The 27648-nt window shown below is 35.4% G+C and overlaps 1 protein-coding gene, 1 long non-coding RNA gene and 2 pseudogenes across 4 annotated transcripts; 1 reads left to right on the forward strand and 3 right to left on the reverse strand.

Annotated features, from left to right (window-relative positions):
• On the reverse strand, positions 999-19528 carry LOC18593766 (G-type lectin S-receptor-like serine/threonine-protein kinase At4g27290). 3 transcript variants are annotated; one of them, XM_018125005.1, is made up of 7 exons: positions 3191-4472; positions 2725-2856; positions 2307-2461; positions 2005-2215; positions 1662-1899; positions 1431-1581; positions 999-1351 (listed from the first exon to the last, which is right to left on the reverse strand). In XM_018125005.1, the coding sequence occupies exons 1-7, from the start codon at positions 4470-4472 to the stop codon at positions 1046-1048; spliced, it is 2475 nt and encodes an 824-aa protein (XP_017980494.1). In that variant the 3' UTR covers positions 999-1045. The 3 variants fall into 3 exon arrangements, with proteins under 3 accessions (XP_017980494.1, XP_017980496.1, XP_017980495.1); XM_018125007.1 differs by lacking the exons at positions 2307-2461; positions 2725-2856; positions 3191-4472 and adding exons at positions 17271-17425; positions 17689-17820; positions 18157-19528 and having other exon boundaries at positions 1031-1351; XM_018125006.1 differs by lacking the exons at positions 999-1351; positions 1431-1581; positions 1662-1899; ... (2 more) ...; positions 2725-2856; positions 3191-4472 and adding exons at positions 15702-16319; positions 16399-16549; positions 16630-16867; ... (2 more) ...; positions 17689-17820; positions 18157-19519.
• On the forward strand, positions 7505-9392 carry LOC108662965. The gene is made up of 3 exons (XR_001928861.1): positions 7505-7715; positions 7930-8053; positions 9185-9392. It is a non-coding gene; the product is annotated as an uncharacterized LOC108662965 (long non-coding RNA).
• LOC18593771 lies at positions 20541-24139 on the reverse strand (annotated as a pseudogene).
• The window catches only part of LOC108662949, a 29368-nt pseudogene continuing 22260 nt past the window's right edge, over positions 20541-27648 (reverse strand).

Below are 27648 nucleotides of genomic sequence, written 5' to 3' on the forward strand. Positions count from 1 at the left end.
AACCAATTTCCAACACCATTAACCACTAAAGCTTAAACACATATTTCTAATTTCGAGCCGTTCAAATTAGAAAACAATCGGTGAAAAGCTTGTAATTTACCATTACATTGGTTTCCTAACCTCAAAAACACCTTCTCCAAGCTCGAAATCACCAAAGAGGATAAGCATTATGAGAAAGGGAGAGAGCTTGTAGTTTCTCTCTTTAGTTTTGAATGGGCAGATTGCCCAATGTCTTATACTTTTTGCAAATCTGCATGCATGTATCGATACATTTGGTAATGTATTGATTCATTTCCACGGGTTCACTTTAAATCTATAGATACATGAGGCATTGTATTGATAATTTTTAAACAGGATACTCTCTGCCCTAAATGTATTGATACTTTTGAACAATGTGTCGACACTTTTCATCTAGAATGTTTCTTCTTTAAATCTATTGATACATACATGAGGCAATGTATTGATACATAATTCCCATAATACCCCCTGGATTCTTACTGCCTTGAATGTATCAATACATGGAGCTAATGAATCGATACTTTTTGTCCAAAATGCACTTTTCCAACACTTAAAGCATTCCTAATTCAATTTCCAATCTCCCATTTCCTTTCCAACTAACATTACCTATAAGAATTCATTAAAATTCATCTAATATCAACACACAAGCTTATCAAATAACTCAAATTCTCATCCTTGCCTTATGTCATATAGCATATCAATTAAACACAACATAATTTACATACACATCATGCTCATTTAAGTGCCAAACAATGTACCATACCATTTGAGTGCCAAGCATATGCACAACATCATCACTTATGTGCCAAACGTATGCACAATATCATTTAAACATTCACTTACTCATTTATACACAATTATCTTCTATGGACATAGGCATATTATCATTTTCATTGATACATAAACCCATTACATATTAACCTTTCAGGGTTTAAATTAGCCCATCTATCGGCTTAACCATCATACACATATAACACTGAAAAATCGAGGGTGTTACATAGCTCCATTTGTCAAATGACAAATCCAACTACGGTGCCTCTAATAGGGTAACGGTGCAGTCACTTGCAGAAGATGATTTATAGTTGCTTGATGAAGACTCAGCTTCAAGTAGATTCCTCTCTGTGAAAAACCCAGGCTGCTTTGGCTGTGGCAATGCACTTTCACTGCCAAGCATTAGAATTACAGAAGACATGTTTGGTCTATCTTCTGGTCGTTGCTGCACGCACAATAATCCCACATGAATGCATCGCTGCACTTCAGATGGCAAGCAAAAGTCCTTAAGAGCATCATCAATCAGTTCCATTGGCCTCTTTTTTGTCCATAATCTCCATGCCTGAAATTTCAGAAATTCAGAATCATGATTTTTGCCTTGGAAATTCAACATGGTTAACAATATCAACATTTAACCTTACATGTCCGAGAAGATTATGATCATGATCTGGGTGGAAAAATCCCCTGTTCTTCTTTCCACTTACTATCTCAAGGACAAGAACCCCAAAGCTAAAGACATCAGATTTCATTGAGAAAACCCCATCAATAGCATACTCGGGAGACATATAACCACTGCAAATATGTTGTGAAAACAATTTAATAGCAACATAAAGGATAGCCATAAAGAAAGATTTGATTTACTTTGTACTTACTATGTTCCGACCACTTTATTTGTGTTGGCCTCAGTTTGCTCTCCCCAAAATGTTTTAGCTAAGCCAAAATCTGAAATTTTTGGGTTCATTGCATTATCCAGTAAAATGTTGCCGGACTTGAGATCTCTATGGATTATTCTAAGTCTAGAGTCTTGATGAAGATAAAGAAGTCCTCGAGCAATTCCACCAATAATATTCACTCGTTTACTCCAGTCCAGTAGTTTGCTTCTTGTTTGATCTGATTCAGTTCCCCATGTTAGCCAAACCACTAATAGAATCCTTAAAGAGAAGGTATCAGCAAAGTAAGATTATGAAACATAAAAGGAATAGTGAAGAACCAAACCAAAAATAAAGTAGTCCAAACTTTTGTTGGCCATATATTCATAGATTAACAATTTTTCATCTCCTTGAACGCAACAGCCGAGAAGCTTTACAAGATTGCGGTGCTGAAGTTTGGCTATCAAAATAACTTCATTTTTGAATTCAGTCAGCCCTTGTCCAGAATCCTTTGACAGTCTCTTTACTGCTATGTGTTGCCCCTCTGCCAATGTACCCTGAAGACCATAACAAATAAATATTTTACTTGTAAGAAATATACATGCTACAGAACTTGAATGAAGCTCCGGTCGCATATTATTGCTTTACCTTGTATACAGATCCAAATCCACCTCTTCCCAGCAAGTTCTCTATAGAAAAGTTATCTGTGGCATTTGCTATGGTCCCAAAATTAAATAATGGCAATTCCATCTCTTCGTTCTCCCTTTCATCACAATCCATTGCGTGATTCCTTCTTGTCAATCCTGAAACGATGCACAATGTAGTGGCATTAGCAGAAGCACCTTATGTTTATAGTTAAGTCAAGCGGAGCGGAGAAGGGATTCAAACTCAAGACATCCATCATTTTTAAGGCAATTCTTTAGCAAATTTAGTAAAAATCATTTCAAAAAAAGAAAAAAAATAGGGGCTGGTTATGAGGACTAACAGCAGACATTTTAATCCGACAATTTATGCCAGATAAGCGGTCTTTGCTTAAGTTTCAACAGAAGTAATCAAGTTTATTTACCTTTCTTATTACGTTTCCTCCACAGTATACACAAGACGGGTATTATCAGCATTGCCATTCCTATTATGACAGAACCGATTATAATTGCTACTCGCTTTTTCTCCCATGATTGCCTCTTTTGTATGATATTTTCTGAAAGATTTGAGATGAAGTCAGAGATGTGGATTTTCAGTTTTGTTGGAAGTTTGTTAGAATAAATAATACTGCATAAGGCTAACTGATCATGTCCATAGTTCCAAAATTTTCTTCCTTATTTCCTTCGCTGCCATCCAAAGATTGTCCTGAGCTTACCATAGTTCAAGAGCAAAGTGCCTGAAAAATGTTCTCTAGTTTCTACTCGTATTGATTCTGACTTCTAAATCCTACTTCCTCTAGACTAAATCCCTCAGGATATAATTGCATGAATATATATTGAAAAAAAAAATGATTTCAACATGATACATAGTGAAAAGAAGAGGACAAGTACCTATTTCAGAAGCAGCAAGTCGAATATAAAGGTCTTGCCCATCCTGCCCCATATCATCTCTCATGTCCAACAGATCACCAAACCACAGCAGGCATCCGCTTCCCCCCTCTCTGATATCTGAATTTGCATATGCAGTGCAAGAGCAATCACTCAAACATAACTGCCTACATTCTTTGATGTTCATGGTCATGTTAACCTTGGAATGGGACGTTTCTGGCAATTTCAAACCCGTGCGCTTGTGAAAGCTATCTCCATTGTTACAAACCAATGGAGTTCTTCTAACACACCCATCATACCAAACTCTTGAATTCCACTTTCCTACAAATTTGGGCGTGAACCCTTCCAAGCATGAACACACAGCTGGAGAGTCATTTTCATTGCAGGTAGCATATGTTCCACAAAGGGCATAGTTCACACACTGATCAAGACGTGACGTAAATAAAGACTCCCAATCACGTTGTTGATCACTCCACAAAAGGAACTGAGCAAAGCCTGATGGGTTCAGCATGATCCTAGTAACTACTGAACTGTTTTTGAGCTCAGTAGTATAATAGACTTCATTCTCATTCAACTCAAATTCATGGTTGAAAAAAGATAATAAATTCGTTTGCATCGCTTGAAAGAGAAGACCATTCCATGATCCTGCTCTGTACACTATTTTAGATCCCTTCTCGATTACAAGTTGTGGATATCCACTGATATTTATACGTAAAAAGTATTGGCCTGGAGCAGGATCATCTGTAGTTTTCCAGGATGACAGAAACCACTCAAAACCTGTCACTAAGTTCTTCCCGATTTTCATTCCCGGAAGAAGAGTATCACAAGGATAATCAAAACTCTGCCATAGATTGTCTTCAGCTGCGTTGTTGTCTGTTCCATCTTTTACTACAAGATTTCCTGAGTTGAGAAGATGAGCAACGGGTTCTTGTGCAGTTTTTGATGTAGTCGATGACCAAACAGTGCTATTTGTGCTATTTAGAAGCGAAAGAATTCCCTGGTTGGAGAAAAGTAAAACTCCTTTATCATCAGAAATTGGAGTTTCTCTATTTGCCACCCATACAACCGTTCCATTAGATACTTTCTTGTACCATATTCCTAAAAATCGACTTGTGGAACTTACCGTAGGGCTGAAAAATCCAAGTTCGAAGCTCCCATCAGCTGAAACCAGAGTTTCACCATCTCTAATGGATTGACTTGGAGACAGAGTATCTACTGCATTAGCAGTCCTTAAGATGGAGAAAACAAATAAATATAGAAAAAGTAACAATGAAATGCATTCCATTGATTTTTTCATGTTCACTCTTTTATTTAAGTTTTAAATAAATCTTTCGGAAAAGAAATTTAGGATACTATTAAGATAACCAGAAATACAGAAAGGGCAGCTCCAAATCACAGATGGGTCTACTGGCAGTTTTTTTAACGAAGGTGGGCTCATCATTATAGTTTTTCCTTTGTCTGGAAGAAGGAGATGCGTTGAATTGATAATACAGAATTCACCTGCGTTACTCAAGGGGAATTTTCCAAGTCCCCTGCGTTACTCAAAGGGAATTTTCTAAGTCTACAGTTGTGGTCCATTGACTAATGATTAAAAAAGAAATCTGAAAAGCAAGGTTGTGAACGAGTCGTTCCAATTGAAGTGCAGTTGTATTTTCTTATATGAAAGAAGGTTTTGCTTTCTTTTGTTTTGCCAATTCAACTAATTAGTCTTGTCTTGTCACTTTTGCGCATATATTTTTTTTATTTTACCGAGTTCTGTGTTTTGAAAGTGAAAAGTTGAAGCTGAGATGAATTGTTGTGGATAATGGAGACGGAAGATGATGAAGAAAATCTTGAATGTTTCAAATTTGTAGAGCTCCTTACTATGGCTTCAACTTTTTCATGTGAACAATCAAGATCATTCTGATTCAGTGTAATGACCTAGGTTGGATCACTCACCCAACAACTTTTTAAGATAATGTGATTGACTTAAACTTTTATATAGACACTCAATTCTTTAAAATCTTCGTCAAAATCACTGTTACCTACTTAATTCTTATATGAATTTAAACTAACACGTAAATACACGTGCGGTGAATAAGCAGTAAAGCGATAAGTATAAGTGTCGATCCCGCAAGAAGTTGGCTAAAATGCTTCATTAAGTATTAAAATTGAGTCAAGCTAACCTTATCCAAGCTAACCAAAGTATGGAATATGATTAAAAATAAACCAATCAATTAAGCTAATTAAAGACATTCAAGGTGAAATAATCTTGAAACAATGGTTTAAAAGTCTAACATTATGGCTTTATTCAACATTTTACTTGGATTGTTATTCCTGTAATTACTTAATTTAATGGGACTTGATGCTAATCTAGAATCCTAACGCATGTACAAACTTATGTCTAGGCATTTGTACAATAATTGCCTAGATTAATTGGGTCTCTATATGTCCATAGGATTCAGTTAAACTAGGTTCTTTAAGCACAATTTCTCCTTAGATTATAGTTGGCATCTAGGCATATGTCTACCCTAGTTGCTAACCAAGACACTTAGTTTCTAAGTGATATGATCACATATTATCCAAACTTAGTTCTAATCTAAACTAACTTTGTCAAGTCTCATTTAGATACCACAACCGATCAATTGGTGATCAAGCAATCAATATTCAATAAATTTAGATTTGAATAAACCTTAACATACCGATTCAAAATAAGTAAAAGAGAAACAAATAATTCAAGTTACATGTAGAAATCTACCAAAATCTTAGATGAAAGCTATTTAGTTCATCATAGTTACAGCAAAGTTTAATATTTCCATAAAATAAGTCATTTCAACAGTGGAAGATAGAGAGAGAAAAGAAAAAATAGTGAAAGAAATGATTTGCTGCAGCTTTTAGAACCAAAATTGCCTTTGATTTCTCCCTTTTTCTCTTTTTGTAGAAAGCTTCCTTTTGCAGCAAAATATTCTATGCTTCTAGCGCCCTCTTCTAACTAAAAAGATCATATTTATACTCCCTATTAAAAGCCCTAGTTGCCAAATTCAGCATGTGCAAAATTGAGACTGTATGTGTCAGCACCATGGCGCCATGCTTGTTGTGTGGTGCATGTAGGCTAACCCAATGTGGCACCGTAGAGTTGGGAGCATGGCGTCACGACACTGTGCTTGATGCCTTAGTGCCTTGTTGTAATACCCCGTACCCTCGTTTAGTAGTTAATAAGACCCTATCGATAAGATGAAAGGTTACTTGACATAAATTTTAGTGTCGAAGAGCGATTACGGGTAAAAGAATATTTTAGAATAAAATAATATTTTATGAATAAAATAATGTTAAATATTATTATTTTATTTATTGTTGAAATTAGTCAAGAAGGAGGGTTATATGATCAATTTAAGTGGGAGAGAAGAAGTAAAGAAGGATTTTGGAGAAAAAACGATAGTAGTTGTGCCCGCATGTCTTTATTAAATAAAACTAGTGCTGGTAAGTAAATATTTAAATATTATAGTAATACAGTGTTGAAGTGTAAATTTTATATTTTGTTTGTACACGTGTTACGGAAGAAAGATAGAAGAAAATTGAAATTTAAAACATGTTGGAAGGAATAAATTGTAAAAGAGGATAGTTTGGAAGGTTACATGATAAATAAAAAAAAGTTGAGAGCTTATGGGTAATTTTAATATTTGGAGGCTAATGAGATATTATTGAATGATATAATGTCATCAAAAGGGAAATGCATGTTAAATGAAATGCAAATGAAATGAAAGGGATAAATAAAGAAAGAAAAATAAGGAAATAAAAAGAAATGGAGGTGGTGGATAGGACAAAACATTTCAAGGCTTGCCATGAGCTTTAAAACATAAAATAAATGAAGAAAAGTCAAATGAAATCATGGATATTTGGGCTAGCCGCCCATTTGCACAAGATGGAGAGAAAAGATAAGTTAAAATAATAATGATGATGAAAGTAAAGAAAGCATTGTGAGAGTGGCGGTGGAGAAAATAAAAAGGTGCTTTGTGCTATGTGATTAATGCATAAAATAGTGAAAAGAAAAGTCAACAAAATGGTAAAAAAATGAGTGGATAAAAACAATCAGGCCATGAGAAGTAACAAATAGATAAGAACGGCTTGGAGAAAGGAATAAAAGAGAAAAATGATGGGAAATGTGAGATTTTGGGCAATTCGCCCATGGGTAGCAAATAATAAAATAAAGAAAGCCATTTTAAGGTTATGCTTTTGAGAAGTTCACCCATATCCAAGAAGAAAAGAGAAAGGAGAAGAAGGAAAGAAAGAAAAGAGAAAGGAAAGGAAAGAAAGAAAAGAGAAAGGAAAGGAAAGAAAGAAAAAGAAGGAAAGGAAGGAAGGCTCGGTTGGAAGAGCTAAAGAAAAACTGAGAGGTTTTTCCTCCCACCCACATGCTATTGTTGTGATTCAAGGAAAGCTTGGAGATTTGGCTTAAAGATTTCAAGCAAGAGGAAACCCTGCATGTTGGTGGATCACAAGAAATGGGAGATTTCTTGATTTTAAGCTTAAGTTGAATTATTGAGTAAAGGTAAGACAAATTGTGGCCTAATCCTTGGTTGTTTATACTACATGATTATAGACTAGGAGGAATGTTTGTATAGGTGATGAGATTAATGTTGTAAGGATGTAATGTGGAAGAAAATAAAGGATAGGAATTTTTGCATGTTAAGATTTAAGAATTTATTAGTTGATTTGTTGCCATGTGTGAGTATATAAGTGAATTGGGTTTGAATGGTGATTAGGAAATGTATAAATAGAGGAAGTGAGCTGTGCTGACGTGACGGACAAGGTAAGGAGTGACCGACAAACAGGAGTAGTTGTATACAAGTATGAATCAATAGCGACGTAACATTTCGCTATTGTGAGGTGAGTAAAGGGTGTCTATTTTAAAATTTCGTACTTATAGCTATATATATATACATGATATATTTTAAATGTAAAAATTGTGGACAGCATGAGCTGGCAGAAGCCTAAGAATTTTGTGGTTGTTATGATGTTTGAATGTGTTTTGAATCTTTATGTATAAATGATATACGTAAAGTGTTTTAAACCGAGACACAAGCTTTTCAATATGGTTTATATCCAAAAAGGTGCCTTAGTGTTTGTGTGGTGTACATTCATGGATTTAAACACATTCACCATGCCACTTTCGATAATAAAATCTCATGTAAAGGTTTATGACATAAAGTCTTATAAAAGTGGTTTTATCGTGATACTGTGATCGGTATTTTGAAAATGATTTGAAATGATTCTTTGAAAACCCGATTTGGATTTTTAAATGGTTTTATTAAACTAAGAGATTCGAGAGTAGGCCGGTTGTCACTTCGGTTAAATATGACCCTCGTGCACGAGTGAGCTCTAGCTAGAGAACCTCTGGGTCGCTGACGGGCTGTTGACTTGGCTAGGGCCATAGTCTATGATATGTATGTGGCTAGGCCACTAGTGATATATGCAGTTGTGACTGCATAATTCTCCGATGTCGGCCAACATCGTTGAGATTGTCACGGCATGTGGGATCCGATGGAGCGAGGCTCTCGAATGTTATTACATGGTAGTAGGACCACGGGTTTTATTTTGTTCCATTTCCTACTCGAGAGTAAAGTTTCTTTGGGTTTTCAAAATCATGTTTTCTACGCATGGTGAGAACTATAAGAATTCGGCAACTCCTTGGTTTATTCCCCGATGTGGTTTTAATTCCTCGCGCATGAGGTGACTTATGAACTTGCTTAAGGTTTTCAAGGGTTTAGTTTTACGGCAGCATGCACGTGTATACTAATTGGTTTGATACGTATATAACGATGGTTTGGAACTAAATCGTGTTAAATGCTCAATTTTATACATAAGGCACATATTTCCTTTTAAGCTAAACTATTTATTTACTCTTGCATTTTCAATATTCAAATTCTCTGCTTTTTGCTTGTTTCCCATCTACACCCTACTCACAGAGTCTATGATCATTGAGTCTGTGAGACTCACCCCTTTATTTTTTTTTTGCAGAAAAGTTATCAGTACAAGCGTGTCATCCAACGAATCTAGTTTAGCTACGACCTAGGTAATGGCATCTCTTAGCTCTCCACTTTGAGTCGCTCTGCTACGTAGAGGTTTTGTAGTATAAAAAGCTAGTCTTGTAAGAATTATTAAACCAATGGTTATGTATTGTTAAAGATCTTGTGATCGGCATTTAATTATTGTTATCTAGAATGGAGTAAACAATAGAACATTTATTATTAATCGCTTGTGTACGTAAAAGTATATTTAATGAATTTAGCAAGAACCTCAAATTAGGCTTGTTCGAAATTTGATGGGTTTACTTGCAAGTCTCAAACGTCAGTAACGATCGGGATAGAGGTCGTTACACTTGTGTCCTTTAGCCTTTATGTTATTTCTACTGTAGTTCAGTCATTTCCTATATGATTTTGACCATGATCCAATCAAAACTAGACAAAGTAATAAACACAAAAGTTGTAGGCCTTTCACTAAGCTTTCCAGTGATTTAATTTAAATCTCATCAATCAGACTTCTGTAACTTGAGTTACACTCAAATTACTGTAGCATAGTCAGAAATCTGCTGAAGCATCTTTACACCAATCTTTGCCATTTGAACCCAACATGCTTGTGCACCTTCAATAACAAAGGGCTCAATCAATAGAGGATAAAAATTGGACTTTTATACTAGAAATAAGCTAAAAAAACTCAATTAACAATACTCAAACATGCTTTAACCTAATTAATAAAAAGATGTAAAAACTACCTAAAATTGACTAATAAAACACGAAAGGACTTCATTCTTTTATGCATAACAAAGTGTGAGATAACTCTATAAAATAGGGTCATCACACCCCCAAACTTAATATTTTGCTAGTCCTCAAGGAAAACTTAAAATAAAAAAAGAAACATAAACATTGAAAACGTTGAACTATGATTTCGTTGCACCAATCCAAATATCACTTTTAATTCCTCATAAGTCATCTTATTTCCTCAACATCCTAAGCAAAGTATATATTATTCAAGTTCACATTTCACTAAATTACAAGCCCATTTTCAAATGAAATCCTGTGTGTGAGTGTGGTGTTTCACGCAATGAAAACCATGCCATTTGATAAGTTTATGCTTATGCAAAAATTTAATTTAGCCAAGAGTTTCATATGATTGCTCTTCATCTCTCTCTCCACTAATATAGGCTCACACTTACTCAAGGATCCTTAGGACTTAATCAAGCTTGTAACGTATGGCTCAGGTCAAGGTAGGATATAGGATAATATATGGCTCAAAACACGCTAATCCCGTAACCATTCTAGGATCTATAACGAGTTTTATTCTTCACTGCTTTTAATCTCCCTTTTCTTCTTTTTCTTCTTCCTTTTTCTCTCATCAAACACTTTATTCTTAATATATATATATATATATATAAATTTTAACACCTCCAAACGTATTTCTTTTTATGGTAGATAATGGGTGAATATTTTCACAAAATTTTGAATTTTTTTCACAAACTTCACGTTTTCTACCCTTTTCTTCATTACTTAGCTCAATTACACTCCAAAAAATGATATTTGTACTTAGGAGTGAAGGGTGCTAAAGAAAAAACTTATTTGAAGGCTAAGGCTATTTAACTATGAGTTTAACAAATAAAAGGAAAAATTAAGCTCAAAAGGGGTAATTAAGGATAAATATAACATGGTAAGCTCAAAAAGCTCAAACGATCTAAAGATGGCCTAAGTCATTTCCCTAACTAAGTGTAACCTAGGATTTCACTTCTAGAGAAATTAAAACAAATTCTAGAGCTCAAGACTTTGTTAAAAAATTTACATTTACATAAGCATTCTCAAAATAAACACAACTATTCAAAGCAAGAAACATTTGCTCAATATGGTGGAATTCACATTCTACAATGATGCTTAACAACCAAGTTCAACATAATACTCAAACAATATTCACACTTACTCAAAGCACAAGGATAACAAGACATATATTTTTCTTCATTGGATAAGTAAATCAAAGCAAATGGTGCAATAAATCATAGCCAACATTTTCAGAGAAAACAAACTTGCTAAACTTTCAAGCTAAACAATTTACTTAAATTAATAATTTGTGAAACCTAAAAAGCAAAGAAAAGTTTAAAGTTACACTTGAGCATTTGGCTCTTTGGTTGGTTCATTATCCCCTTATCTAGAGAGTAAGGTTCGAATCCCCGTTCCCCAAATTATAAAAAAGAAGAAGCAAAGTTTAAAATTTCAAACTCCCCCTTAAACTTAAAGCTAACATTGTCTCCAATGTTACTAAAAGTTAAGGAAAGAAGAACTTCCCTAGTCTCACTCTTTCTTTTCCTCATCATTGTCCTCATCAACATTGGGATCCTCCGACATTGATGGAAAGCTGGCATTATCCATCCCTATGTGAAGTGCACAAGCATGAAACATTTGCTCCATTGCTCTTGTACAATTTGCTTGATGTGCCATTTAATGTTCTAGACGCTTCAATCTCTGAGGTATGGTAAGGTGTGTCAAGTGTGGTGGAGGTTTTAGTGTGGAGGATGAACTCCTATCAATAGTGAAGCCCAATCTATGAATAATGTTGAGATCCATGATAACTTTATTACATAGAGTTATCATAAGGATTTTTTTTTAGCATGAATTGTACTTATTCTTTTAGTTTTCTGCCTAGTCCTTAGCCAATTTTCAAGCATTTTAGTAGAAGTTAACTTTTAAGGTGTCTAGAGTCATTTAGACAATTTGAGCTTCATTTGTTTTGTCAAAAATCCCCTCAATGTAACTTTTGATCATTTAACCTTTTTGATTTTTGAAGGAATAAAGGCTGAAAGTGAGGACCTCAACAACTCTACACTAGGTGGCTTGAAGGAGGAAAACAGGGTAGCAGGAAGCTCAAGGTGGCAGCAACAAAACTGTTCAGGCAGAGAATTTCTCATTGCAGCGAGAAACAGGGCATTAAGGTAGCAGGGCAGCAGGATTTTCGCTGCAGCGAGAATCCAATCTCGCTGCAGCGAAATTGAAGATGTATTTTAAGGCCAAGTTAGTAGTAGCTCGTTGTAGCAAGATTGGAGAACACGTCAGAAAGAAAAAAAGAATACTCTGGGCTCGAGATCCTAGGTCAAGGCTGAATGAAGAAGGGACTATAAATAAAATTTTTTGCACAGAAAAAGAGGCAGATTCAGGAGAGACACTTTGGGCAAGAAGAGGCTGAAGCAAAAAGGGGAAAGAGAAGAAGATTCAAGGGTTGGAGCTTGTAAAGCTGCAACAAAACATCTCTCTCTCTCTAGATTTGAATCTTTCTCACTCTATCTCATTTTGTAAAACAATGCTCTTGTTTACTGTATTGTGTACTATTCTTTGTAAAATGTTGAGCTAAACTCATTAATCTAGGATTATGGTTAACTTTATTATGTAGTTTGGATATTGTTTGGTTGGTTACCTAGTCTTAATGCAAATCTTGATGTTTACTCAAAGTTTAAATTGATTGTCCATTTAATTGATTGATCACCGATTAAATGTGCTTAAGTATTTAGATGACACTTGAAGAAGTTAATCTAAATTAGACCTAGACTTGAGTAAGGTGTGTTCAAAACACTTAAAAATGAATTTTAGTGCTTTGATGTGCAGTTAGGGTAGAAATACAACTAATTGCCACACTTAGTTAATTTGGAATTCTTTAGCTTAAAGAGCTTAAATTATTTGTCTCTTATAGACATATAGGGATGCAAATAGATTAAGCAAGTGTGTAATACCTCGACGGAGGATTACACATAACTTAAGATCCTAAACTAATATCAAATTCCATTGAGATTAAGTAACTAACTAAGCCCAATTCCAAATGAAGTATTAGAGGACACCATAATCCTAGAATATTATACCATTGATTCCATTTCAATTTATCAATTGCATCACTTAGAGTAGACTTAGTTAATTAGATTACATTTTTTTAATCATAGTTCAAAATTTGTTGCTTGGATAAGGTTAGTTTGTGTTAATTTTGGTAGTTAGCATCAAATATTAGATCAACTCCTTAAGGATCGACAACTCACTCATCACTTACTACTTGTTGTGACCGTGTACACTTGCACAAAATCTTTGTTTGCAATTTGCATTAAATTTGAGCATATTCATAGTACATAAGCAAAAGAGATAGATTTTTATAAAAAGTCAATAATCCAATGGTGCCCTTAGGTGCAGAAGTTCTTCTTCACTTGACCACTGCACTCTTGCTTGCTTGCATAGTGCTATGATGAGTGATAGGTACCAAATGTCATCCCTAGCTGAAATGGCACAGTGAACAATGCTATTGAAAATTTGCTTGCCAACATTAATGGATTTACCTGTGAACATGGCATAGAGTAGGATTGCTCTATCCTTAGTGACATCACTCAAGTCTTTAATCGGAAACATCTTAGCTGTGAGGATGTGGTACCAAATCTTGAAGAACTTGTCCAATGCGTTAGCCTTGAATGAAACCGAGATCCCCTTGGATATTTTCCATTGTGTGCCAAGGTCGTAGAGGAAGGTGATGACTTCATCAAGATTGACATTGCCATCCGTATAATGGGCATACTCATCATTTTCAATCTTTGGTATATTAGAAAATTGGTTAATGGTGAAGCTATCAAAAGGTACTTTCTTACCCCTACAAAATGTAACTCTATTTTCATGCTCATATGCATTAGTATAAAACTTTCTAACAACTGGCATCACTGCTGCTTCCAGATGAGCACTAAAATTTTTCCAATGTCTCGCTATGATTACACTCAAACTATCTCCATATCGAACATTGGGTAAATCAAAACCTCTCTCAAGTACTGATGATTTTTTATTTAATGACTGAATATGACGTGTAAATGCCTCAATTGACACAAATTTGGACCTATCATATCCATTGTCACTAGTTCTAGCTCTTTTAGTTGCCATAATTCAAAACACCCAATTAACTCCAAATAACTCCTAAATAAGTTTGACTTATTCAATTCTCTTCAAAATCTAAACTTTCAACAAGAATATTACCTATAATCACCAAATTAACAGAAATCTCTTGAATTTGCAGAAAATTGGTACTACTCACTTTGACCAACTAATCCAATTCTCACAATCCACCACAAAATTTCGCAAAACTTCAAGCACAATTCCAATAATATCAATAATATGCAAAGCCCATCAATAATAAGCAACCAAAATCTTCTACACTAACCACTTTCCATAAGAGGAAGAATTCTAAGAATTTGATACTTGCAAATAATTGAGATTTTTGATGGAAGAATTTGGTGAAGCTTCTTGAATCTTGTGTTTTGGAGTGAAAACTTGAAGGATTTCAAGAATTTTTGGGTGGGGTATTGGAGATTTGAGAGTGTGAATGAGAGAAAATTGAGAGAAAATTTGAGAGTTTGAGTTTGGGAGAGAGGGAAAAGAGAAAAGATTTAAAAAGAAGGGGCTCGACCTAGCGTCGTAGCACTGGAAGCTCAACACGATGGCGCTGAAGCTACTGCTTCTTTTTTTAATACCATTGCACCGTTGCAGCACTAGGGACCAGCACTGTTGTTTTGTTTTGTTTTGTATTGTATGTTCTGTTGTTCCAAAAAAGTCTTTTTATAGGCTTAGATGTCTATTCTCAATAGACACAGTTTTTATCTATTTCAAACAATCATGTCCGTTGGTTTTTTTTTTTTTCAATAAATATGACTTTTCTTTTCATTTCATTTTTCAACAGACACAATTTTTTCACTATGAGATTGTGACCCATATTTATTTATTTAAAAATTTTCAATATACAAAATTATACACTATCTTTAATCCTAAAACTATTAGACGTATAAAAAATTTTGGGCTGTAGATTTCCATTGACCACTTGTCCTATGTCCGTTTTTAGAGTAAAGGGTAAGAAACTAGACTCATTGAATTTGGAAAGCAAGTCTCTCAAGTGGGTCAGGCTTGGATTTTTCCTACCCTTTTAGGATGGCAGGTCTAACAGTATTTAGCAACACTAAAACCCTATTAAAGAAAATTTTGTTTAGCGAAAGTTGATAGAAAGAACATGGAAGAATTGTGGGGAAAATTTGTTTACACCAAAGAAAATACAGAGAGTAAGAAAGACTTGCAAAGCTTTGGGACCAAAAGGTCCACTTCATTAATTGTCTTTTTATATACATCATGAGTTAATAATTTTTGAATAATAATCACAGGTGGGTAAAAGATTCACATAGCTAACCACCTTTTTTCTGTACTTCAAGTTTTTCACAATGTCCAAGAAACAACGTCATTACAAAGTAAAAAGGGAAGTTTTAATCGCACATTAATCCAAACTTTGGCATGTTTACTTAAGCCGGTGGCCATTCCCCATGCAACCACTCCTTTTAGAGCTATATTCATCTAAGTAAATTTCATTTTCCAACAATATTCACCAAAGGTAGTTTCACTTCACGACAAAACCGAGAAGTTCTGTGCTCTGATAGTGAAAAGTTGAAGCTGAGAAGAATTTTTCCGGATAATGGAGGTGGAAGATGACAAAGAAAATCTTGAATGTTTCTAATTTCTACAGCTCCTTACTATAGTTCCAATTTTTTCATGTCCCTGGTGATTATGCAAATTTGTAATACACCACGATCAGCATCAAGTGTTTGAAGGATGATTATACAAATTTCAAGATCTTCCTGCTGCATTAATTTTACTTCAGCATATCCTCAGGGGTCCCATTTCATGCAAATTACTGAGGCAAGTCTTTATTTATTAGACACACGGCTAATCGATCATTTGCCTTGGATTAAACATCAGACAAGTATGAATGGGCTAAGCTGTCCCTACGTCCATTTGTCAAGTGACAAATTGAACTACCGTGCCTTTAACAGGGTAATGGTGCACTCATTTGCAGAAGATGATTTACTGTTGCTTGATGAAGACTCAGCTTCAGGCAGATTCCTCCCTGTGAAAAACCCTGGCTGCTTTGGTTGAGGCAATGCACTTTCACTGCTTAGCATTAGAATTACAGAAGACATGTTTGGTCTATCTTCTGGTCGTTGCTGCACGCACAGCAGTCCCACATGAATGCATCGCTGCACTTCAGATGGCAAGCAAAAGTCCCTAAGAGCATCATCAATCAGTTCCATTGGCCTCCTTTCTGTCCATAATCTCCATGCCTGAAATTTCAGAAATTCAGAATCATGATTTTTGCCCTGGAAATTCAACATGGTTAACGATCTTAACATTTAACCTTACATGTCCGAGAAGATTATGATCATGATCTGGGTGGAAAAATCCCCTGTTCTTCTTTCCACTTACTATCTCAAGGACAAGAACCCCAAAGCTAAAGACATCAGATTTCATTGAGAAAACCCCATCAATGGCATACTCGGGAGACATATAACCACTGCAAGTACGTTGAGAAAACAATTTAATAGCAACATAAAGGATAGCCATAAAGAAAGATTTGATTTACTTTGTACTTACTATGTTCCGACCACTTTATTTGTGTTGGCCTCAGTTTGCTCTCCCCAAAATGTTTTAGCTAAGCCAAAATCTGAAATTTTTGGGTTCATTGCGTTATCCAGTAAAATGTTGCCGGACTTGAGATCTCTGTGGATTATTCTAAGTCTAGAGTCTTGATGAAGATAAAGAAGTCCTCGAGCAATTCCACCAATAATATTCACTCGTTTACTCCAGTCTAGTAGTTTGCTTCTTGTTTGATCTGATTCAGTTCCCAATGTCAGCCAAACCACTAATAGAATCCTTAAAGAGAAGGTATCAGAAAAAAAAGATTATGAAACATGAAAGGAATAGCGAGACCAAACCAAAAATAAAGTAGTCCAAACTTTTGTTGGCCATGTATTCATAGATTAACAATTTTTCCTCTCCTTGAATGCAACAGCCGAGAAGCTTTACAAGATTGCGGTGCTGAAGTTTGGCAATCAAAATAACTTCATTTTTGAATTCTTTCAGCCCTTGTCCAGAATCCTTTGATAGTCTCTTTACTGCTATGTGTTGCCCCTCTGCCAATGTACTCTTAACCATAACAAATAAATGTTTTACTTATAACAAATATACATGCTGCAGTACTTGAATGAAGCCCCGGTAGCATATTATTGCTTTACCTTGTAAACTGATCCAAATCCACCTCTTCCCAGCAAGTTCTCAATAGAAAAGTTATTTGTGGCATTTGCTATGGTCCCAAAATTAAATAATGGCAATTCCATCTCTTCGTTCTCCCTTTCATCACAATCCATTGCGCGATTCTTTCTTGTCAATCCTGAAACGATGCATAATGCATCGGCATTAGTAAAAGCACCTTATGTTTATAGTTAAGTCAGGCGTTGTGGGGAAGGGATTCAAACTCAAGACATCCATCATTTTTAAGGCAATTTCACAGCAACATTAGTAAAAATCATTTCAAAAAAAGAAAAAAAATAGGGGCTGGTTATGAGGACTAACAGCAGACATTTTAATCCGACAATTTATGCCAGATAAGCAGCCTTTGCTTAAGTTTCAACAAAAGTAATCAGGTTTATTTACCTTTCTTATTACGTTTCCTCCACCGGATACACAAGACAGCTGGTATCAGCATTCCCATTCCTATTATGACAGAGCCGATTATAATTGCTACTCGCTTTTTCTCCCATGATTGCCGTTTTTGGTCGATATTAGCTGAAAGATTCGAGATGAAGTCAGAGATGTGGATTTTCAGTTTTTTTCCAAGTTTGTTAGAATAAAAAATTTCTGCAAAAGGCAAACTGATCATGTCCATAGTTCCAAAATTTTTCTTCCTTTCTTTCCTTCGCTGCCATCCAAAGATTGTCCTAAGCTTACCATAGTTCAAGAGCAAAGTACCTGAAAAATGTTCTCTACTTTCTACTCCAATTGATTCTTACCTCTAAATCCTACTTCCTCTAGACTAAATCCCTCAGGATATAATTGCATGAATAAATATTGGAAAAAAAAAAGATTTAAACACGATCCAAGTGAAAAAAAGAGGACAAGTACCTATTTCTGAAGCAGCAAGTCGAATATAAAGGTCTTGCCCATCATGCCCCATATCATCTCTCATGTCCAACAGATCACCAAACCACAGCAGGCATCCGCTTCCCCCCTCTCTGATATCTGAATTTGTATATGCAGTGCAAGAGCAATCACTCAAACATAACTGCCTACATTCTTTGATATTCATGGTCATGTTAACCTTGGAATGGGACGTGTCTGGCAATTTCAAACCCGTGCGCTTGTGAAAGCTATCTCCATTGTTACAAACCAATGGAGTTCTTCTAACACACCCATCATACCAAACTCTTGAATTCCACTTTCCTACAAATTTGGGCGTGAACCCTTCCAAGCATGAACACACTGCTGGAGACTTATTTTCATTGCAGGTGGCATATGTTCCACAAAGGGCATAGTTCTCACACTGATCAAGATATGACGTTGATAGATACTCCCAATCACGTTGTTGATCACTCCAGAAAAGGAACTGAGCAAAGCCTAATGGGCTTAGCATGTACCTAGTAACTACTGAACTGTTGGGCTCAGTAGTATAATAAACTTCATTCTCATTGAACTTAAATTCATGCTTGAAAAATATTACATTCGGTCTCATCGCTGTAAAGCGAAGACCATTCCATGATCCTGCTCTGTATACTATTTTAGATCCCTTCTCAATTTCTAGTTGTGGATATCCACTGATATTTATACGTAAAAAGTATTGGCCTGGAGCAGGATCATCTGTACTTTTCCAGGATGACAGAAACCACTCAAAACCTGTGACTAAGTTCTTCCCGATTTTCATTCCTGGAAGAAACGTATCAGAAGGATAATCAAAACTCTCCCATAGATTGTCTTCAGCTGGGTTGTTGTCTTTTCCATTTTTTACTACAAGATTTCCTGAGTTGAGAAGATGAGCAACGGGCTCTTGTGCAGCTTCGGATGTATTAGATGACCAAACAGTGCTATTTGTGCTATTCAGAAGCGAAAGAATTCCATGGTTGGAGAAAAGTAAGACTCCTTTATTATCAGAAATTGGAGTTTCTCTGTTTGCCACCCATACAACGGTTCGACTAGATACTTTCTTGTACCATATTCCTAAAAATCGACTTGTGGAACTTACTGTAGGGCCGAAAAATCCCAGTTCAAAGCTCCCATCAGCTGAAACAAGAGTTTCACCATCTTTAATGGATTGACTTGGAGAGAGAGTATCTACTGCAGTAGCAGTCCTTAAGATGAAGAAAACAAATAAATATACAAGAAAGAATGAAATCGTCTCCATTGATTATCTCATGTTGCACTTCTTTCTTCAAATATGAATGGTTTGGAAAATTTAGGACATTACTGAGACCAACCCGAAATGATGAAACAGATGCTCCTAGAAAATGGTAGGTCTACTGACAATTTTCTATTAAATGCAGATGTTGTAGGTTTGTTTCTCATTAATTCTCTGGCGTTGCTCAAATAACGATTGACAAAGAAAGGATGACGGGTCTAACAGTATTTAGCAACACTAAAAACCTGTTAAAGAAAAATTTGTTTAGCGAATGTTGATAGAAAGAGCATGGAAGAATTGTGGGGAAAATTTGTTTACACGAAAGAAAATAGAGAGAGCAAGAAAGTCTTGCAAAGCTGTGGGACCAAACGGTCCCCTCCATTAATTGTCTTTTGATATACATCATGAGTTAATAACTTTTAAATAATAATCAAAGGTGGGTAAGAGATTCACGTAACTAACCACCTTCTTCTATACTTCAAGGTTTTGTAACTAACCACCTTTTTCTATACGTCAAGGTTTTCACAATGTTCAAGAAAAAACATCATTACAAAGTAAAACGAGAAGTTTTAATCACACATTAATCCAAACTTTTTCATGTTTATTTGAGCCGGTGGCAATTCCCCATGCAACCGTCTACTCCTTTTAGAGCTATATTCACCTAAGTTAATTTCATTTTCCAACAATATCCACCTAAGGTAGTTTCATTTGCCTCGGATTAAACATCAGACAAGTATGAATGGGCTAAGCCAATTGCCTATTTGGGCCATTTAAGCATTCACACTGAATTTAATGAAACCTGAGGTGAATTTGGGCCTACTCTACAATTTCGAGTGACTTCAGTATATGTCTAAACAATGAAAATATGAAACTTTGTAAAATTCATGGGGTGATGCTGACACTAACCATTCGAACGCTGATATTCTTTTAATAGTAATCTAATTCTGATACTAGTAATTGTGTTTTGATAAGATTTTTTAAAAAATCAATGAAAATTAGACAACTTTAATTAAAAATTAAATAAGTATTATTAATCTGATAAATCAATATGAGTATTTGGATTAATCACTTCGGGTTAATCACTTTTAATATTTTTGGGGCTCAGAGAGAAGAAAGATATTGCTCAAGCATCCTGAAGGTAATTAAATACAAAATGTGATGCATGCATATCTTAGCTCATCACTGTGAAAATGGAGTATCATCTCATCCATTCTTGTTTTCTTCCTGATCAGGTCTTACACGAAAAGCCGAAGCTACCCCTACGTCCATTTGTCAAGTGACAAATTCAACTACCGTGCCTTTAACAGGGTAATGGTGCACTCATTTGCAGAAGATGATTTACTGTTGCTTGATGAAGACTCAGCTTAAGGCAGATTCCTCCCTGTGAAAAACCCTGGCTGCTTTGGTTGTGGCAATGCACTTTCACTGCCTAGCATTAGAATTACAGAAGACATGTTTGGTCTATCTTCTGGTCGTTGCTGCACGCACAGCAGTCCCACATGAATGCATCGCTGCACTTCAGATGGCAAGCAAAAGTTCCTAAGAGCATCATCAATCAGTTCCATTGGCCTGCTTTCTGTTCATAGTTTCCATGCCTGAAATGTCAGAAATTCAGAATCATTATTTCTGCCTTGGAAATTCAACATGGTTAACAATCTCAACATTTAACCTTACATGTCCGAGAAGATTATGATCATGATCTGGGTGGGAAAATCCCCTGTTCTTCTTTCCACTTACTATCTCAAGGACAAGAACCCCAAATCCAAAGACATCAGATTTCATTGAGAAAACCCCATCAATGGCATACTCGGGAGACATATAACCACTGCAAATATGTTGTGAAAACAATTTAATAGCAACATAAAGGATAGCCATAAAGAAAGATTTGATTTACTTTGTACTTACTATGTTCCGACCAGTCTATTTGTTTTGGCCTCAGTTTGCTCTCCCCAAAATGTTTTAGCTAAGCCAAAATCAGAAATTTTTGGGTTCATTGCATTATCCAGTAAAATGTTGCTAGACTTGAGATCTCTGTGGATTATTCTAAGTCTAGAGTCTTGATGAAGATAAAGAAGTCCACGAGCAATTCCACCAATAATATTCACTCGTTTACTCCAGTCTAGTAGTTTGCTTCTTGTTTGATCTGATTCAGTTCCCCATGTTAGCCAAACCACTAATAGAATCCGTAAAGAGAAGGTATCAGAGAAGTAAGATTCTGAAACATGAAAGGAATAGTGAAGGACCAAACCAAAAATAAAGTAGTCCAAACTTTTGTTGGCCATGTATTCATAGATTAACAATTTTTCATCTCCTTGAATGCAACAGCCGAGAAGCTTTACAAGATTGCGGTGCTGAAGTTTGGCTATCAAAATAACTTCATTTTTGAATTCTTTCAGCCCTTGTCCAGAATTCTTTGATAGTCTCTTTACTGCTATGTGTTGCCCCTCTGCCAATGTACCCTTAAGACCATAACAAATAAATATTTTACTTATAAGAAATATAGACGCTACAGAACTTGAATGAAGCTCCGGTAGCATATTGTTGCTTTACCTTGTATACAGATCCAAATCCACCTCTGCCCAGCAAGTTCTCAATAGAAAAGTTATTTGTGGCATTTGCTATGGTCCCAAAATTAAATAATGGCAATTCCAACTCTTCATTCTCCCTTTCATCACAATCCATTGAGTGATTCTTTCTTGTCAATCCTGAAACGATGCACAATGTATTGGCATTAGTAAAAGCACCTTATGTTTAAGGCAATTCTTCAGCAACGTTAGGAAAAATCATTTCAAAAAAAATAGGGGCTGGTTATGAGGACAAACAGCGGACATCTTAATCCGATAATTTATGCCAGATAAGCGGCCTTTGCTTAAGTTTCAACATAAGTGATCAAGTTTATTTACCTTTCTTATTACGTTTCCTCCACCGGATACACAAGACAGGTAGCATCAGCATTCCCATTCCTATTATGACAGAGCCGACTATAATTGCTACGCGCTTTTTCTTCCATGATTGCCTTTTTTGTACGATATTAGCTGAAAGATTCGAGATAAAGTAGATGTGGATTTTCAGTTTTTTTTCCAAGTTTGTTAGAATAAATAATTCTACAAAAGGCAAACAGATCATGTCCATAGTTCCAAAATTTTCTTCTTTCCTTCGCTGCCATCCAAAGATTGTCCTGAGCTTACCATAGTTGGAGAGCAAAATACCTGAGAAATGTTTTCTAGACTAAATCCTACTTCCTCTAGACTAAATCCCTCAGAATATAATTGCATGAATAAATATTGAAAAGAAAAAAGATTTCAACATGATCCACAGTGAAAAGAAGAGGACAAGTACCTATTTCAGAAGCAGCAAGTCGAATATAAAGGTCTTGCCCATCCTGCCCCATATCATCTCCATGTCCGACAAATCACCAAACCACAGCAGGCATCCGCTTCCCCCCTTTCTGATATCTGAATTTGTATATGCAGTGCAAGAGCAATCACTCAAACATAACTGCCTGCATTCTTTGATGTTCATGGTCGTGTTAACCTTGGAATGGGACGTGTCTGGCAATTTCAAACCCGTGCGCTTGAGAAAGCTATCTCCATTGTTACAAACCAATGGAGTTCTTCTAACACACCCATCATACCAAATTCCTGAATTCCACTTTCCTACGAATTTGGGCGTGAACCCTTCCAAGCATGAACACACAGCTGGAGAGTCATTTCCATTGCAGGCAGCATATGTTCCACAAAGGGCATAGTTCTCACACTGATCAAGATTTGACGTTGATAAAGACTCCCAATCACGTTGTTTATCACTCCATAAAAGGATCTGACCAAAGCCTGACGGGTTCAGCATGATCCTAATAACTACTGAATTGTTTTTGACCTCAGTAGTATAATAGACTTCATTCTCATTCAACTCAAATTCAAGTTTGAAAGAAAATATTGCATTCGGTCTCATCCCTATAAAGCGAAGACCATTCCATGATCCTGTTCTGTACGCTATTTTAGATCCCTTCTCAATTACTAGTTGTGGATATCCACTGATATTTATACGTACAAAGTATTGGCCTGGAGCAGGATCATCTGTACTTTTCCAGGATGACAGAAACCACTCAAAACCTGTCACTAAGTTCTTCCCAATTTTCATTCCTGAAAGCAAAGTATCACAAGGATAATCAAAACTCTGCCATAGATTGTCAGCTGGGTTGCTGTCTTTTCCATCTTTTACTACAAGATTTCCTGAGTTGAGAAGATGAGCAACGGGTTCTTGTGCAGTTTTTGATGTATTAGATGACCAAACAGTGCTATTTGTGCTATTCAGAAGCGAAAGACTTCCATGGTTGGACAAAAGTAAGACTCCTTTATCATCAGAAATTGGAGTTTCTCTATTTGCCACCCATACAACCGTTCGCTTAGATACTTTCTTGTACCATATTCCTAAAAATCGACTTGTGGAACTTACTGTAGGGCTGAAAAATCCCAGTTCAAAGCTCCCATCAGCTGAAACTAGAGTTTCACCATCTTTAATGGATTGACTTGGAGAGAGTATCTACTGCAGTAGCAGTCCTTAAGATGAAGAAAACAAATAAATGTACGAGAAAGAATGAGATCGTCTCCATTGATTATCTCATGTTGCACTTCTTTCTTCAAGTATGAATGAATGTTTTGAAAAATTTAGGATACTACTGAGACCAACCAGAAATGATGAAACAGCTGCTCTTAGAAAATGGTAGGTCAACTGACAATTTTCTATTAAATGCAGAAATGGTGATATTTTTTTCAACGAAGGTGGGCTTATCATTAATTCTCTTGCGTTGCTCAAATAACGATTGACAAAGAAAGCTGAAAGCGAGAATGTCCTGAACGAGTCTGGGTTAATATATTTCCAAATAAGGTGCTGTTGTTGTTGGATATTTTCAACAATAATGAATGTGGGGCACAATCCCACATTGAAAAAGTAAAAGGAAAAAGAGTAATTTAAATAGAGAGGAGTATAAGTTGGCCGCAGTTGGATTTAAAAAGGCAATGGATTATGAAGGAAAATTTAGGGTCTTGGAGGTTTGAAATTAATTAAATTTAATATTTAATTATTTATTTTGACAAGCAATTAAAAATTATTTGGCTAAATATTTAAATAAGTTCTTGAATTATACCAAAAAGTCAATTAAATTTTTATCTTTTTATTGCATTCAAATAAACTCTTGGACTTTGATTTTGAGTTAAATAAACCCTCCTCATTAATTATTGATTAACAGAATGCTCCCAGAAAATGATAGGTCTACTAACATTCTTAGAAAATGGTAGGTCTTCTGACAATTTTCTATTAAATGCAGAAATTGTGATTTTTTTTTCAATGAAGGTGGTCTTATCATTAATTATCTTGCATTGCACAAATAACAATTGACAAAAGAAAGCTAGAAACGAGCATGTTTTGAACAAGTCTGGGTTACGATATTTCCAATTGAGGTGCTGTTGTTGTTGGATATTTTCAATAATAATGAATGTGGGATACAATCTCACATTGGAAAAATAGAAGGAAAAAGAGATTTAAATAGAGAGGAGTATAAGTTCATTGTTGTTGAACTTTAATAGGCAATGGGTCATGGATGATTTTTTTGGATTTAGAAGGTTTGAAGTTAATTAAATTTAATATTTAATTATTTAACTTTAATAGACAATTAAAAATTATTTGATTAAATATTCAAATAAGTTCCTGAATTATACTAAAAAAGTCAATTAAGCACCTATCTTTTTATTACGTTCAAATAAGCCCTTAGACTTTTATTTTGGGTCAAATAAACTTTTCTCACTAACTATTAACTAACGGAAGTCAGCCGTACAATTGGCAATTTTATACTAGATTATTTGCGACGTGACATGTTGATGTATCATGTTATTTTATATGTGCAAATTTATGTTAATTTTCATATTAAAGAGAAAAATCATCCTTCTTAAAGTGAAATTACTTCTTTTAAATTTGCAACACTCCTCTTCCTTATCTCCTACCTAAGTAAATAATCCGTCAAAACTCTTTTTTCAGTAGATGAAAAAAAAGAACATTAAAAACCATACTGATGAACCGTCTAGGCTTGTCTGACAATATCTTGCTAGAATTGTCTAGGGGCTAGAACTGCTTAGGCTTTCTATAGAACCTGTAGTTCTAGGATTTCTGAGATCGGGTTTAGAGCAAATAGATCAAGGTTTTTGCTAGAACTATCCAAGCTTTTGATAGAAGTACAACAAAATTCAACAAGAAACAGAAGGTTTAAGCACCGCGGCACTAGAAGAAAAGTAGAAAAAAAAAAAAGGAAATAGAAGCTTTGAGTGCCGCAATGCTCAATCTTCAGCGCCGCGGCATTGACACCCAAAGCATAACACTTTGGGTGGGAAATAGCTGAGAGTCGTGGCCTTCAAGGCAAGGGCCGCGGCGCTGGAATGAGCCCGACCTTAGTGTTTTTTTTTACTTAAATACATCTTTTTCTCCTTTCTTCCCCTATTCTTCAGCCAACTCTCTTTCCTTCCATCTTCCTCTTGCAAATTTCTTGCCTTTCTCACTACAAAACTTGTCTCTTAGGTCATCAAAGTTTGAATTATCACTCATTATTCATCCTACACTCCACATATTCTCTTAAGTGAGGATTTTTTTTTCACTCTTCCTTAGTTTTTGAGAGTTTTTGAGATTTTACTTTACTTTTACTGTTAATACCTGTCAATAATTTTTATTTCATGGATTTTTAGCATAAATAGGTAATTTGTATGTGGTTAATGATGGGTATACCAATGTTCTTCTTGGCTATGGTTTGGGTTCATAAAATTTTGTGTGTTGGAATTTGTGGTGATTTTGATCATAGTTGTTTCGTTTGAATAAATAGACCTTTATTTGATGAATGGTGGGTATGTGAAATTTGTGATGTGAATAAAGTGGGTCAAGAGTATGTGGTGTATTTGTTGTGGGAATTTTTGTTGATGATGATATGCGATAGTGGAAATTTTGAACGATGATGCCTATTTATAAATTATGCAATGGTTGGTTGAATATAAAAAAAATTAAAAAAAAGTTTGGTGGATGATGAGTATGTAAACCTCGTTGCACTTTTGGTTGGGTAAGTGGAAACATATTCAATGTAGGCTGATGCATGTTGAAATTCTTGATAATTTTGGCTAAGTGCACTTTTGTGAAGGATGATAGAATTTTATTTGCCTAATGATGATTGATGTGAAGAATTTGGAACTTCTTGAAGATTGTGGTGTGGAATAGTTGATTTTTTTGGGGTAAGAAGATGCTATTTAATTATCAGCTTGAATTAGGTTAGTTGAAGTGAAAATAATTAATTGAATTAGTGCATCTGGAATTTTACTATTTTCATGGCTATTTATTTGGTAAATCTTGTAAGTCGCACTGATTGCACTCTAGTACTTTGGATTTGTTTTGATTGCTTGAATTTCTTTTGTAGGAATGGCACCACAACGATCCAAACTAAAGTCCAGTTATGTTTTTGATCGATCAAAGTTTATCTCAATCAATGCCTTAGTGCGATATCATACTTCATTGATCAACAAGGTGTCAATATCTAAAAAAAGATTAAATATTCCTCTAATTCATTATGAGGAGATACATCAGATGATTGAAGAACAACATTTGGAGCGTTGTTGTGAACTGCTAAATTTGCGATTATGCTTGTGGTAAGGGAATTCTATGCACATGTGTTTGAGCATGTTGATAATGTTGCTTTTGTATGTGGCAAACATGTCCCTTTCCATAGTTGAGCCATCAACGAATTTTTTGGGACTCCAAACATTGACAATGATGACTATGGGCAATATTTGAGGGATCATTAAGATTTTGACGCAATCATCTCGGAGCTTTGTGTTGAAGGTGCCCAATGAAAAACGTTGCATGGAGAGCTTGTTTCATTTAAACAATGTGCAATGAAGAATGAGTGAAAGTATGGCTACATTTTGTGGCGGTGAGATTGCTTCCATCTACTCACATCAACGATGTAACAAAGGATCATGCCATTCTTATTTATGCCATTTTGACACATAAATCCATTGACATTAGTAAGGCTATCTGTCATGCCACATCACATACGAGCCAAACCAAATGAGATGGTATAGGATTTCCTTCTTTGATAACTGCATTGTGTGCGAAAGCTGATGTGTGATGGAGTAATAAAGAGGAGCTGCAACATGACATACAAGCCAAACCAAATGAGTGGTAAGGCTATCTCT

Source organism: Theobroma cacao, chromosome 7 (genome assembly GCF_000208745.1).
Source record: "Theobroma cacao cultivar B97-61/B2 chromosome 7, Criollo_cocoa_genome_V2, whole genome shotgun sequence".
Lineage (NCBI taxonomy): Eukaryota > Viridiplantae > Streptophyta > Magnoliopsida > Malvales > Malvaceae > Theobroma > Theobroma cacao.